This window comes from Phyllobates terribilis, unplaced genomic scaffold (genome assembly GCF_046119375.1).
Source record: "Phyllobates terribilis strain yellow unplaced genomic scaffold, ASM4611937v1 Scaffold_2__4_contigs__length_985480577, whole genome shotgun sequence".
Classification (NCBI taxonomy): domain Eukaryota; kingdom Metazoa; phylum Chordata; class Amphibia; order Anura; family Dendrobatidae; genus Phyllobates; species Phyllobates terribilis.
In genome coordinates this window covers 362,542,371-362,557,837 of record NW_027362762.1, presented here as the reverse complement: position 1 = coordinate 362,557,837, position 15,467 = coordinate 362,542,371, and the positions used below count along the sequence as shown (strand labels likewise).

Sequence of the window (15,467 nt, the reverse complement as noted above, 5' to 3'; positions counted from 1 at the left end):
CTCTGCTCTGCTCCTCTGACTCTACAAAAGACTGACCCTCATCTAAGATGGTGCCCACCTTATATACTCCCTCTATGTGTGAGCTCAGGTGACCAGCACCCAATGAGCTCCTAGCCTTACCCAGACTGCTCCCCCTATCTGCCCCTACACTACTGGGATGTTCCACCCCCCTCCCACTCCAGCCAGGGACAGACACTATCGTACCTGCACATAAACTGGTGGGAGTACCGTCGATCTGTCCCCCGGAAATGGGATGTATGTAGTGTATGCAGCTATCTGAGCTCAGTCCCACACTCCATCCTTACCCGGGAGTGGAATACCACACCTCTGGCTTGAGGTGCAATACCCCTGTAGCAGCCGAATCCTCAGGGTGCTACATTTTCACCTGGTTCATCAAATGCTACTTTTTAAAAAGAAATCACAGAATTTGCTTGAATTGACTCCAGTCTACCCATCCACCCCGAGTGATTTTATGTACAACAGTTACTTTACATGTACAGTTAGGTCCAGAAATATTTGGATAGTGGTCGAGTCTTGATGATTTTAGCTCTGCTTGTCACTATTTTTTATTTAAAATGAAACAACTCAGATGCAACTTTCAGGTGTAATTAAAGGGGTTGAACAACAATATCCTGAGAAACGTTTAGGAATTACAACCATTTTTGTATTGATGTAAATACTTTTATGCCAAAAATGGCAATAGTATTCTCGGAGTCATATCTTTATTGACTAACCAGAAAAAAGTATATATATGACTCGCCCAGGGGGATATGGGGGAGACTTGGTACCCGGGCCTTGACCTTCTGTGGGATGTCACGGCAGTTGGCTCCCGGGCCCATACCCTGGGGTCACTCTTTAAAAGGGGTTTTGTTACTTGAAGGGATAGATATTAGTTTTGTCTCGTGACGCCACCTATGGTTTCTGGTAATGGGTACAAGCGCTGCTGCAGACCTCCGGGGGTGATGGGATGGCAGCTAGGATGCTTCGGCTCCCCACAGGCGGAGCGGGCCCCCTGCGGCAGGGTTGATGGAAGGGATGCAGGTGAGAGGTGGCCAGGTCGGGTCAGGGGAGAATAACAGACACACACACAGGGGATTCGCTTCAGTACCTTTACTGGTGTGGATGGCAGGTACGGTCCAGGGTACTTGATAGGAAGGGTGCACTTCTGGACTCTCCCCAGTGAGCGAGTATAAGGCCTCATGATCCGTTTCTTCCTCTCACTCTGAAGCTTCTGACCAGCCTGGAACTAGGCCTAGCTTCTGTACTCTTTCATTCTCCTAACCTGTATGTTTGGTGGTAAGAAATTTCCTCTGGATACCACTATCCCTGGACGCTGGGGCCTTCGTGGTTCCTAGTTCTTTAGATGATTGTAGCTTCAGGTTGACCAGGGGTTTAGAATCCTCCTGGTATACCGGTTATTCCTACTGGGCGTAGAGGACCCTGTAGGCGCGGACCCGGTGTCCGGCTTGTGTTCTGGGGTGAGCCTAAGATGCTCCTCTGCCCCCATAACCCCTCTCACTCTTCTCCTTGCCTCCAGCCACGCTCTAGGCCCTGAGGCTTCAGCACATGCTTTAGGCCCTGGCTGGCCCTCAGCACAGCAGCTCACATGCTGCTTCTTCACTGATCTCCAGCGCCAGCACACTCTGCCTACCTAACTCCACCCTCCAGTATATATATCCCTAACAGGGCTCCCTCTGGTGGTATGAGGTGGAAGGGTGGAGGTGTCTGTTATGTAATGAGGGCCTCTTGTGGCGAAGTCCGTCCATGCACCCTTTTGGGTCCTGTGGTACCTTTGGTAGCAGGGTGCCACATATATATGGAAGCTTTCAGAGCACAGGGGTTCCTTCGTCAGGCAAGATTACAAATGAATTCATAAGACAAAAGGCACAACATCCAGCCTCCTGGATTATAGACAAAGGGAGGACAATAACAGGGTACCTCTTGTGGTCACATACAACCCCCACATGAACATCCTAAGGAAAATTGGTGCTGATCTCCAACCCATACTACACAGAGACCACAAACTGAAAGAAATATTCCCAGAACTACCACTTCTCTCCTACAAACAGCCCCCTAACTTAAGGAATCTCCTTGTCAGAAGTGTCCTCTCATCACCATCAGTGACGGGCACATTTCCATGTAAAAACAAAAAATGCAAAACTTGTACCCACATATTACCATCAAATACAGTCTGCATACCTAACACAAATCAGGACTACAAAATCATGGATGTCTTTTCATGTACATCCCCCAATGTGGTGCACATGATACAAGGTGCCCGGAAGGAGTTTATATTGGAGTCACGATGCAAAAACTGCAAACGAGAATGAATTTACACAGACATACAATTAAGAATGAACTGGACACACCTGTGGGAAAACATTTCTCTGCCCGGGGACACTGTATGAAAGATCTAAAAGTTTTAATACGAAAAGGTCACTTCAAGGGCAACAGAGAAAAAAAAATTGGGACTTCAAATTGATAAGGATGTTCAATTCACTGACAACAGGACTCAATCTAACACCTGGGTTTATGACTCACTACATGGACACAATTCACACCTCCAGATAATTAAACATTCCCAAGGCCTCTCATTTTGCAACAAAAAAACCTAATTTGATCTCCCTGACTTATCAGTAGGAGGCATCACAACTTACACCTCATGAACAAATTTCTTGTTGTAACATCTCTCAAATGTTGAGCCTTTTGTCTTATGAATTGTTATGCACACGCCCGGGCTAAGCGGCGTGTGCGTGTGATTGGTAGTGATTCCACTGGACCGTGCCGGAGAGTGAATGCCTGGAGGGGCGTGACTAAGTATTCACCCGATCCGACCAGGGTCGCACGACGGCATACGACGCCAGTGCACCAAGGAGGAACCGAGCAGAGGGACCAGGTGCTACTCCAGGACAGACCCCGGACACGGCTGTTGACCCACACAGGGGAATACAGGAACAGGCTGGTAGGCTGGCACACAGACTGGTGGGTATAGGCAGGCACGACTGGTATGCAGGCAGGCGGGTATGCAGGCAGGGGGGTAAAGGCAAGCACAGCTAGAGTGCAGACAGGGAGGCACTAGCAGGTAGGAACACAGGCGGGATAGGACCCAGTACACACCGGGACTCAGGAACAATACAGGCAGAGGGTTACAAGCAAGCACAGCTAGAGTGCAGACAAGGCTGAGCAGGGAGGACAGGGCTCTGTTCACACGGAACAGACAGGAAGGGAAAGACAGAGCCAGATACTCACACAGTACTTGCAGAGACAACAAGCAGGAGTTAGGTACGAGTTCAGACTCTGCAGAAAAAGGAAGGGAACGGACATAGAGGCAAAACAGGTAAAGGACAGGAGAGAGTTCAGACTGGAACTGAGTGTACGGAGGAGACCGACACTGCAGAGGGATACAGGAGCGGGTCTGGGAATACGGCCCCCAGAGAGGCGGAACGAACAGGCAAGGAGCGTGTTCAGACAGGACAGACCAGACACAGGAGCGGGTCTAGGAAATCGGCCACTAGAAGGCGAGAGGAACAGGCTAGGAGCGAGTTCAGACAGGTCAGACAAGATACAGGAACGGGTCTAGGTAATCGGCCCCTAGAAGGCAGGAGGAACAGGCTAGGAGCGAGTTCAGACAGGTCAGACAAGATACAGGAACGGGTCTAGGTAATCGGCCCCTAGAAGGCAGGAGGAACAGGCTAGGAGCGTGTTCAGACAGGACAGACAAGAGAACACAGAAAGGACTCAGTTCAGACACGGGAGCTGATACCGCAAGGCAGGAGACATACAGGACTCAGTTCAGACACGGGAACTGATACAAAAAGCAGGAGACAAGAGACGGGACCTGGCACCTTCAGAGTGCAAGCACACACTGAAGGAAACACTATGCTCAGGCAGGGATAGAAGGGAGCTGCTGAGCTATATACCAAGTGACAGACAGCAATAGGCTGAGGACGCACAAGGGGTGTGACCCACAGCAGGTACAAAAGGCAGGAAGTGATCGGGCGCCGCCCTTAAGCAGCAGAAACAGACACAAACAGACAGCATGGAGGGAAGCCAGAGAGACATTCTGGACAGGAGATCAAGTGCGCCCTCTTGCACAGTGGGAGATGGACCACCATGCAAGGACGCCGCCAGGTATGTTACAGTACCTCCCCCCTTACGCCCCCTCTTCTTCAGGCCTGCCAGAATCTTCCGCAGGGAATTCGAGGGCCAGTCGTTCACTGGGTTGGAGGGGGACAGAGACTTAAGGGTAATCTCTGCTTCGAGGTACATCTTGTCAAGCTCACAGGAAGAAATAGACGGGTTATCAGGTACATAATGAGGAAAAGTCACTGTCTCTTTGTTATCTGGTGGTATCCCGGAGGATTCAGGAAACAACTGGAGGTCCTCCGCCGGGTCAGAAGAGTGCAGAGGCTCAGAGAAAACAACTGCTTCAGAGTACACTAGGTCGGACTCACTGGAGGAAGCAGGCGAGGTATCGGGTACCGAGTATAGGAAAGTCTCTGTCCATTCACCACCAGGTGGCACCCCGAAGGGTTCTGGAGACAGCTGGCGGTCCTCCGCCTGGTCAGAGGGGTGTAGAGACTCACGGGTAACCTCTGCTTCAGAGTACACTAGGTCGGACTCACTGGAGGAAGCAGGCGAGGTATCGGGTACCGAGTATAGGAAAGTCTCTGTCCATTCACCACCAGGTGGCACCCCGAAGGGTTCTGGAGACAGCTGGCGGTCCTCCGCCTGGTCAGAGGGGTGTAGAGACTCACGGGTAACCTCTGCTTCAGAGTACACTAGGTCGGACTCACTGGACGAAGCAAGCGAGGTATCAGATCCAGGATATAGGAAAGTCTCTGTCCATTCACCACCAGGTGGCACCCCGAAGGATTCTGAACACAACTGGAGGTCCTCCGCCTGGTCGGAGGGGTGTAGAGACTCAGGAGTAACCTCTGCTTCGGAGTACACTAGGTTGGACTCACTGGACGAAGCGAGCGAGGTATCAGGTACAGAGTATAGGAGAGTCTCTGTCCTTTCGCTACCAGGTAGCACCCCGAAGGGTTCAGGAGACAACTGGAGATCCTCCGCCTGGTCGGAGGGGTGTAGAGACTCGGAGGTAACTACCACTTTGGGGTACCCATTGTCAGGCTCACAGGACGAAGCGGACAAAGTATTGAGTACCGGGTGTAGAGAAGTCTCTCTCCATTTGTCATCGAGTGGTATCCCGGAGGGTTCAGGAGGCAACAGGGGATCCTCCGCCAGGTAGTAGAGGTGCACAGACTCTGAGGTAACCACAGCTTTGGAGCATCCTTGGACATGCACACCGGTTAAAGAGAAAGAAGCATCTGATGCCGGGTGCAGGAAGTTCTCCTGTGTGGAGTCTGGATGGGCAGAAGTCTCTTCGGCCAGGAGAACTGGTGCACTACCCACGCACATTACCCATTGGGGTTTCTCCGGGATACAGGGAGATGAAGCTTCAGTAGGGACTTCAAGGTTGGGGTCAGGAGGTCTCAGGGAGGACAGACCCTGGCGTGACGGCTTGCCTCTAAGTCTAGCACGTCTGGACTGCCTCTTGAGGTTGAGAGAAGTATTCCGGAAAGCGTAGTCACCCTGTGAGGATTCTGGGTGGGCAGTAGTCTCATTGGGCTGGAGGACTATTGCGCTACCCACACATATTACCCGTCGGGGCTGCTCCGGGATATTGGGAAGTGAAGCTTCAGCAGGGGCTTCAGAGTTAGGGTCCTCGAAGACCATACGAAAGGCCACCAGGAAGGCCTGCAGGTCAAGGATGACAGGATCCCATGCTTCCCATAGGGGGGTGACCCATTTCAAGGCATCACCCGCTAGGTAGTCAATCATAAAGGCCACTTTAGCCCAATCGGAAGGAAAATAGAGAGGGTAGGCCTTAACGTGTAGCATGCATTGCTCCACAAATGCACGACACTGTCTTGGATCCCCATAGTAACGTGGCGGATCCGCAGGAACGAGAGCTGATAGATCCATCTGGACGGGTGCGTAATTCGCCTGGAACTCAGCTAAAGGGGGAAAAAAATTTATTTATTTATTTTAATGCATGTATTCGCTGGAAAAACTTCTCAAAGAGCGAAGGCCGTGGGGCTCAACGGGAACCATGGCCTGAGCATGCTGTTATGCACACGCCCGGGCTAAGCGGCGTGTGCGTGTGATTGGTAGTGATTCCACTGGACCGTGCCGGAGAGTGAATGCCTGGAGGGGCGTGACTAAGTTTTCACCCGATCCGACCAGGGTCGCACGACGGCATACGACGCCAGTGCACCAAGGAGGAACCGAGCAGAGGGACCAGGTGCTACTCCAGGACAGACCCCGGACACGGCTGTTGACCCACACAGGGGAATACAGGAACAGGCTGGTAGGCTGGCACACAGACTAGTGGGTATAGGCAGGCACGACTGGTATGCAGGCAGGCGGGTATGCAGGCAGGGGGGTAAAGGCAAGCACAGCTAGAGTGCAGACAGGGAGGCACTAGCAGGTAGGAACACAGGCGGGATAGGACCCAGTACACACCGGGACTCAGGAACAATACAGGCAGAGGGTTACAGGCAAGCACAGCTAGAGTGCAGACAAGGCTGAGCAGGGAGGACAGGGCTCTGTTCACACGGAACAGACAGGAAGGGAAAGACAGAGCCAGATACTCACACAGTACTTGCAGAGACAACAAGCAGGAGTTAGGTACGAGTTCAGACTCTGCAGAAAAAGGAAGGGAACGGACATAGAGGCAAAACAGGTAAAGGACAGGAGAGAGTTCAGACTGGAACTGAGTGTACGGAGGAGACCGACACTGCAGAGGGATACAGGAGCGGGTCTGGGAATACGGCCCCCAGAGAGGCGGAACGAACAGGCAAGGAGCGTGTTCAGACAGGACAGACCAGACACAGGAGCGGGTCTAGGAAATCGGCCACTAGAAGGCGAGAGGAACAGGCTAGGAGCGAGTTCAGACAGGTCAGACAAGATACAGGAACGGGTCTAGGTAATCGGCCCCTAGAAGGCAGGAGGAACAGGCTAGGAGCGAGTTCAGACAGGTCAGACAAGATACAGGAACGGGTCTAGGTAATCGGCCCCTAGAAGGCAGGAGGAACAGGCTAGGAGCGTGTTCAGACAGGACAGACAAGAGAACACAGAAAGGACTCAGTTCAGACACGGGAGCTGATACCGCAAGGCAGGAGACATACAGGACTCAGTTCAGACACGGGAACTGATACAAAAAGCAGGAGACAAGAGACGGGACCTGGCACCTTCAGAGTGCAAGCACACACTGAAGGAAACACTATGCTCAGGCAGGGATAGAAGGGAGCTGCTGAGCTATATACCAAGTGACAGACAGCAATAGGCTGAGGACGCACAAGGGGTGTGACCCACAGCAGGTACAAAAGGCAGGAAGTGATCGGGCGCCGCCCTTAAGCAGCAGAAACAGACACAAACAGACAGCATGGAGGGAAGCCAGAGAGACATTCTGGACAGGAGATCAAGTGCGCCCTCTTGCACAGTGGGAGATGGACCACCATGCAAGGACGCCGCCAGGTATGTTACATGAATTCATTTGTAATCTTACCTGACGAAGGAGCCCCTGTGCTCTGAAAGCCTGCATATATATATTTTTTTTTTCTGGTTAGCCAATAAAGGTATCACTCCAAGAATACTTTTGTCATTTTTGGCATAAAAGGATTTACATCGATTTTTCTGGCTAACACGGTACCACAATATAACTTTGTATTGTACATCATAACCATTTTTGTACAAAGCCTCCTTATTCCAGGGGCTCAAAAGTAATTAGACAAATTAACTTTACCATAAATAAAATGTTGATTTTTTTAATACTTTGTAGAGAATCCTTAGCTGGCAATGACTGCCTGAAGTCAAGAAGCAATGGACGTAACCAAAAACAGGATGTCCTCCTCTGTGATGCTTTGCCAGGCCTTTACTGCAGCTGACTTCAGTTGCTGCTTGTTTGTGGGTTTTTCTGCCTTAAGTTTTGTCTTAAGCATATGATACCATGCTCGATAGGATTAAGATCTGGTGATCGACTCGGCCATTGGAGAATATTTCACTACTTTGCCTTAAAAAACTCCTGGGTTGCTTTCGCAGTGTTTTGGGTCACTGTCTATCTGTACTGTGAAACGCCGCCCAATCAACCTTACTGCATTTGGTTGCATTTGAGCAGAAAGTATCGCCCTGTACACTTCAGAATTCATCCGGCTGCTTCTGTCTTTAGTGACATCATCAATAAATACTAGTGACCCAGTGCCATTGGAAGCCATGCATGCCCATCCCATAACTCTGCCTCCACCATGTTTTACAGAGGATGTGGTGTGTTTTGGATGATGAGCCATTCCAAGCTTTCTCCATACTTTCCTCTTCCTATCATTCTGGTACAGGTTGATCTTAGCTTCATCTGTTCAGAGAACCCAGTACCCATTCGTGACTTCTAATCAACTGACAGAGCTGTTGTGCTATTCAGCTTCACCACTGATTGCATTGGCAGCAGCGCCAAAAACAACTTATCGGCAGGGGTGCTGACTGATGGACTCCCTAAGATCTGATATTAATGACCTAGCTGAACATAATTGTAGTGGAACAAACCTTTAAAGAGAATCTTTCAGTAGGACTAACCCTCCTAAGCGTTTATGTGGGCATGTAGGTCACAGGAAGCTGAATAAAATGTTACCGTGATATCTGTGATCTGATGTCTTATTTCAGAGAAATCCATGTTTTTCTTATATGTAAATGAGCAGTTCAGGACTACGGGCCGGACACTGATCTGGATGAGACTCTGCCTCCAGAGATTATTAAAAATGAAAGGGGGCGTTATCAGTGTGAGACATGTAACTAACACAGAATAGTAAAACTGATCTTTGTCTCATTACAAGTGCCTGTGAGCTGGAAGCTGAGAGGAACCTGTAGATGTGTCAGGTATAATCACATACAGCTCAGCAGTGAGATCAGGAGAGCAGAGAGCGGCCATCACACCAGGGCCGGCTACAGGTTTTTCTGGGCCCCGGGCGAAAGAGTCTCAGTGGGCCCCTTTAACACATACCACGATTCATGATGCACAGATACCGCAGAGAAATATATATAAAGTACAATGCAAAGATTTCACTTCTTACATTACATGACCGATATCTATTGTAAATTCCACAATAGCTCAGAAACCGACGAATCGCTCCACACAGTATACTGGCCGCCATAAAATGCCCCATACAGGATACTGGTCCCCATATAACACTGCATACAGAATACTGGCCCCCATAAAATGCTCCATACAGAATACTGACCCCCATATATCGCTCCATACAGAATACTGACCCCCATATAACGCTCCATACAGGATACTGGTCCCCATATAATGCTCCATACAGGATACTGGCCCCGATATAACGCTCTATACAGGATATTGGTCCCCTTATAACGCTCCATGCAGGCTGTTCCCCCCACATAATGCCTCATGCAGGCTGTTCCCCCCACATAAGGCCCCACGCAGGCTGTTCCCCCCACATAATGCCTCATGCAGGCTGTTCCCCCCACATAATGCCCCACGCAGGCTGTTCCCCTGTTCCCCTCACATAATGCCCCACACAGGCTGTTCCCCTCACATAATGTCTCATGCAGGCTGTTCCCCCGATATAATGCCCCATGTAGGATATCACCCCCCCTTATAATGCCCCATGCAGGATGTCACACACCCCCACTCCCTTATAATGCCCCATGCAGGATGTCACACCCCCCTCCCTTATAATGCCCCATGCAGGATGTCACTTGTCTCCCCTTATAATGCCCCATGCAGGATGTCACTTGCCCCCCCCTATAATGCCCCATGCAGGATGTCACCCCCCCTTATAATGCCCCATGCAGGATGTCATCCCCCCTCCCTTATAATGCCCCATGCAGGATGCCACACCCTCCCTCGCTTATAATGCCCCATGCAGGATGTCACACACTCCCCCCCTCCCTTATAATGCCCCATGCAGGATGTCACACACACCCCCCTTAGGCTGCGTGCCCACGTTGCGGATTACAAGCGTTTTTGATGCGGAATTTCCGCAGCGGAAACACTTGTAAAACGCTTGGTAAGCCGAACCCCATGGTCCCCAATGAGAATCCGCAAGTTCTATGCCCATGCTGCGGATTTTTCCACAGCGTTTATGCTGCGTTCAAAAATCCGCAGCATGTTCATTAATTTTGCGTTTCCGCACGCGGAATTGCCTTATTTAATGCATGAAAAAACGCAAGGCAATTCCGCATGTCGAAAACGCGTGAAAAACGCGCGATAAACGCTTGCGGAATTCCGCATGCATTTTTCCGGGAGAGGACATGCGGAAATGAAGCAGAAATTTTCTGCTTCATTTCCGCAACGTGGGCACATAGCCTTATAATGCCCAATGCAGGATGTCACACCCTCCCCCTTATAATGCCCCATGCAGGATGTCACCCCCCCTTATAATGCCCCATGCAGGATGTAATCCCCCTCCCTTATAATGCCCCATGCAGGATGTCACACACTCCCCCCCCTCCCTTATAATGCCCCATGCAGGATGTCACACACTCCCCCCCCTCCCTTATAATGCCCCATGCAGGATGTCACACACCCCCCCTTATAATGCCCAATGCAGGATGTCACACCCTCCCCCTTATAATGCCCCATGCAGGATGTCACCCCCCCTCGCTTATAATGCCCATGCAGGATGTCACACCACCCTACACCCCTCCATTATAATGCTCCATGCAGGATGTCACACGACCCCACCCCACCATATAATGCCCCACGCCTCCATACAAAAATAAAAAAAAATCAAATACTCACCTCTCTTCTCCTCACCTGCTGCTGCTGCTCCAGACTCCTCACGCGCGCCGGTGTCTTCCCGCTCTGTGGTGTGATGGCTCAGGAGAGAGCGCGGTGTAAAGAAGTCACCGCGCCCTCTAACCTGAGCCGTCACTGTGCAGCAACCGAGGAAGAGACAGAAGCTGCTGCGGAGGCACGGGAGAGGTAAGTATTGCGCCGGGTGCCGGGGGCCTGAGCAAGCGGGGGGGGGAGCGGGCGCTGGCACCGCTCTCCTCCACTCACGGGTCCTATAGCGTGGCAGGGTACCCGATGGCAAGTGGGCCCCCGCCTTCTCATGGCCCCGGCACTTGCCCGGGTGCGCCGGGTGCTGACGCCGGCCCTGCATCACACATCACACTGGTAACTCCCCTTCATGTAAAATAATCTCTGGAGGTAGATTCTCCGGGAGATCTATGTCCACTTACATTAAGAAAAAATGTGGATTTTGCTGGGAAAAGACATCAGATCGCAGATATCAAGATATAGTTTTATTCAACTTCCTATGACCTGCATGCCCATATAGATGGCTTAGGAGGGTTTATTCTACTGACAGATTCCCTTTAAAAACATACAGATTTAGTAACCAACATAAAAACAAACAACATAAAAAAACACAAAATCAAATGCAATTTCTTCCATTTTCCCCCCAAAAATGATAAAAGTTAACATGTATCCTCAAATTGTGCCACAAAAACATCCTTCTACAGCTACATTTATGGAAAAATAAAAAGTTACAAAAAGTTCCGGTTCTGAAAAAAACAAAAAACAATTATTAGGCCCCCAAGACCCAAAATTGGCCAGCATATGACATAAATATTACAATTATCCACAGGCATAAGCAAAGCGAAGAGTGAAATATGTAGATCTCACTAGGAACAACCTGTCCATCCATCTGCAAATGTCCATAAATAACAATGGAAAACGCCTCATGAGGACCCGGGCAGGACGTCACTCGGGACATTGTGAAGGGACCAAGTTGCCAAACTGATTTTTTATGGACATTTCAAAAAATCAAGAAGAGCCAATTATTTTATGGACGGATTAGAAAATCAGAATAAATAATTTTTATTATTATAATTATTACTTATTTTCACAGCACCATTGATTCCATGGTGCTGTACATGAGAAGGGATTACATACAGGATACAAATGTAAAATACAAGGGAACAAACAATGACAGACGGGTGCAGGCGAGGGCCCTGCCCTTGTGGGCTTACATCCTACTAGATAATGAGGATGGAGACAGTAGGTTGGGGGGATGCGGCAGCTCCAGTGGTCATGGTCAGTGGGTCATTGCAGGCTATAGGCTTTCTAGAAAGAGATGGGTTTCCAAGTTACCTCTGAAAGCTCCGAGTGTAGCGGGCATATTTGGATGTGTTGAGGCACAGAATTCCAGAGGATGGCAGATACTCGGGAGAAGTCTTGGAGGCGATTGGGTGAGGAACATATGAGTGTGGAGGAGAGAATGAGGTCTTGGGAGGATCAGAGGTCATGTGTTGGAAGATATTGGGATTATGAATGATCTATACATACAGCCCATGACTGTGATATGACTGTGACTGTGATAGGAAGACATCAGCTGCATTCATTGGGAGCCGTAAAACGATGAGACTTAACAACAATAAAATCATCCACGCATCAAATTTAGTTTTTTTTTGTAAGGGGAAAAATGTGCCCTATTTTTATAGATTGTCTAGGATTTTCTGCATGGTGGGCCACCCTGTACTCCTTTAACAAGATGGAAAACACCATATGTCAATATGGAGGCACACATATGAACGGTACAATACATTCATGATACTGAATGTTACCTGGGGATCTTTTGGTCCATGGATTTTGATTGATTTGGCCACATGACTAATGTTTTGCACAGTGACATTGGCTTGGTAAGTGTTTCCCACTAGAACATCCATGAAGTAGAGGAGACCTGGAGCGATCCTCACTCCTAATGTTTTATCATATAATTCTTCCATGGCTGCAGGTGACCGATGGGAAAACTGTGGAAAAAGAAGGGTTAACACAATATAATAGAAACACATGATCACATGCTAATAATCACATCTTCTGCTGGTGACAGGCGTCACTGCTACGCCATGCGCATCACTAATGCTGGCACCCTCCAGACTCTGATCCTGGCAGGACACTGCTGTTCTCCTATCACAGAGTCTAATGGCTGCGGGCGACATTGTATCCGCCCTCCTGAGCGTACTGCTCATCGGATAGAGGTCCCAGTGATTGACAGAACTAGGTGCTGGGATCAGTGGGGGTCCTAACAGACAGACCCTCAGCGATCAGGAAACGATCCCATATACTATGGGTAGGTGATAGCGTCTAAACGTGGTACGACCTTTTAATGAGGTTCATAAGTGGTATCATACGACTTCTGGTAAGATGATAAGCTACGGTAAGAAAAAGTGAGATAGTGAAGGAGAAAGAGACAGGAAGATAGACAGAAAGAAGGAGAGAGGCAGAAAGAGAGCGCAATGAAGAAAGAGAGAAAGAAAGACAAGGAACAAAAAGAGGAAAAAGAGAGAGAAAGAGGGTGTGGAAGAAAGAGAGAAAGAAGGAGAGAGAGGAAGAGGGTGTGGAAGAAAGAGAGAAAGAAGGAGAGAGAGGAAGAGGGTGTGGAAGAAAGAGAGAAAGAAGGAGAGAGAGGAAGAGGGTGTGGAAGAAAGAGAGAAAGAAGGAGAGAGAGGAAGAGGGTGTGGAAGAAAGAGAGAAAGAAGGAGAGAGAGGAAGAGGGTGTGGAAGAAAGAGAGAAAGAAGGAGAGAGAGGAAGAGGGTGTGGAAGAAAGAGAGAAAGAAGGAGAGAGAGGAAGAGGGTGTGAAAGAAAGAGAGAAAGAAGGACAGAGAGAGGAAGAGGGTGTGGAAGAAAGAGAGAAAGAAGGAGAGAGAGGAAGAGGGTGTGGAAGAAAGAGAGAAAGAAGGAGAGAGAGGAAGAGGGTGTGGAAGAAAGAGAGAAAGAAGGACAGAGAGAGGAAGAGGATGTGGAAGAAAGAGAGAAAGAAGGAGAGAGAGGAAGAGGGTGTGGAAGAAAGAGAGAAAGAAGGAGAGAGAGGAAGAGGGTGTGGAAGAAAGAGAGAAAGAAGGAGAGAGAGGAAGAGGGTGTGAAAGAAAGAGAGAAAGAAGGACAGAGAGAGGAAGAGGATGTGGAAGAAAGAGAGAAAGAAGGAGAGAGAGGAAGAGGGTGTGGAAGAAAGAGAGAAAGAAGGAGAGAGAGGAAGAGGGTGTGGAAGAAAGAGAGAAAGAAGGAGAGAGAGGAAGAGGGTGTGGAAGAAAGAGAGAAAGAAGGAGAGAGAGGAAGAGGGTGTGGAAGAAAGAGAGAAAGAAGGAGAGAGAGAAAGAGGGTGTGGAAGAAAGAGAGAAAGAAGGAGAGAGAGGAAGAGGGTGTGGAAGAAAGAGAGAAAGAAGGAGAGAGAGGAAGAGGGTGTGGAAGAAAGAGAGAAAGAAGGAGAGAGAGGAAGAGGGTGTAGAAGAAAGAGAGAAAGAAGGACAGAGAGGAAGAAAGATGTAATGAAGAAAGAGAGAGAAAGAAAGAGAAAAGGAAAAAAAAGAGCGGGGTTGTGGGTGTGAAAGAAAGAGAAATAAGGAGAGAGAGAAAAGGAAAAAAGGTGTGATGAAGAAAGATAAAAAAAAAGAGAAAGATGGGAACTAAAGAGAGAAGAAAAAACAGAGGAAGAGAGGAAAAAAGAGAGAGGAGGGAAAAAAGAGAGAGGGGTTGGGGGTGTTGAAGAAAAAGAGAAAGAAGGAAAGAAGGAGAGACACAAGCAGAAAGAGGGTGTGAAGAAGAAAGAGGAAGAGGGAGAAGAAAGAGAGAGGAAAAAAGAGATAACAAAATGAAGGAAAAGAAAGGGTGTGTGAAAGAAAGATAGGAGAGATGGCGTGATGAAGAACAAGAAAGAGAAAGAGGGGGAATAAAGAGGAAGAAACAGAGAGAGGAAGAAAGAGAGGAATGAAGAGAAAGAAAGCAAGGAAGAAAAAGAGGGAGAGAAAGAAAGAGAAATAGAGACAGAGAGAGGGCAGGAGAGGAAAACAAAGAGAAAAAGAAGGAAAAATGTGAGGGAAAGAGAATGAGGGAGAGAAAGTGATAAAGTAAAAAAGGGAGAGGGAAGATGAGAGAGATGGGGGGGGAGCAGAGGGGGAGGGGTAGAGAGTGACACTGCCTGCTCCATACACATCTCCATGTGTCAGTACTATATCCTGCAGTATCACTGGTGTCACGATAACGGATCGGACGTGTCACAGATCACACACAGCACAGACCGGTTCCGGTGCTCCCCAGTACTCACCAGCCGTCTACCGATCGCACTTTCTCCCCGATGTCTCAGCCTCCCGTTACTAAGGTAAACGAGCGTCAGTCAGCGTCCTCTGGTTGCTGAGCAACAGGAATTTTAGGGCGGAGAGAGACTGAGACGTATACAAAATCTTCCACCAATGGGAGACGCAGCAGGCGGGTCCTATCGCTGGAAGAAGCTAATAGGTGGCGGGGCTGGCGCGCAGTCTGGGCGTGGTCTTGTGCGGTGCGCGGCTGTCACCCGCAGTCTTCTGGGTTCTCTTCAGTCATCAGTGACAGCCCGGATCAGCTGTGTGTATCGGGGCTCCGATGCCCAGAAGCCAGTGCTCACTGCT

At 49.3% G+C, this 15,467-nt stretch overlaps 1 protein-coding gene across 2 annotated transcripts in view; it reads right to left on the bottom strand.

The window, feature by feature from the left end:
• CFAP47 (cilia and flagella associated protein 47) overlaps window positions 1-15,254 on the bottom strand; it is a 1,117,227-nt gene extending 1,101,973 nt beyond the window's left edge. For both annotated transcript variants that reach the window (XM_073664712.1, XM_073664711.1), the window contains exons 1-2: window positions 15,128-15,254; window positions 12,649-12,834 (exon numbers count right to left, since the gene is read on the bottom strand). In XM_073664712.1, the coding sequence (XP_073520813.1) occupies window positions 12,649-12,810 (162 nt within the window). In that variant the 5' untranslated portion in view covers window positions 12,811-12,834; window positions 15,128-15,254. The remainder of the gene's footprint in view (window positions 1-12,648; window positions 12,835-15,127) is intronic.
• Window positions 15,255-15,467: the final 213 nt, after the last annotated feature.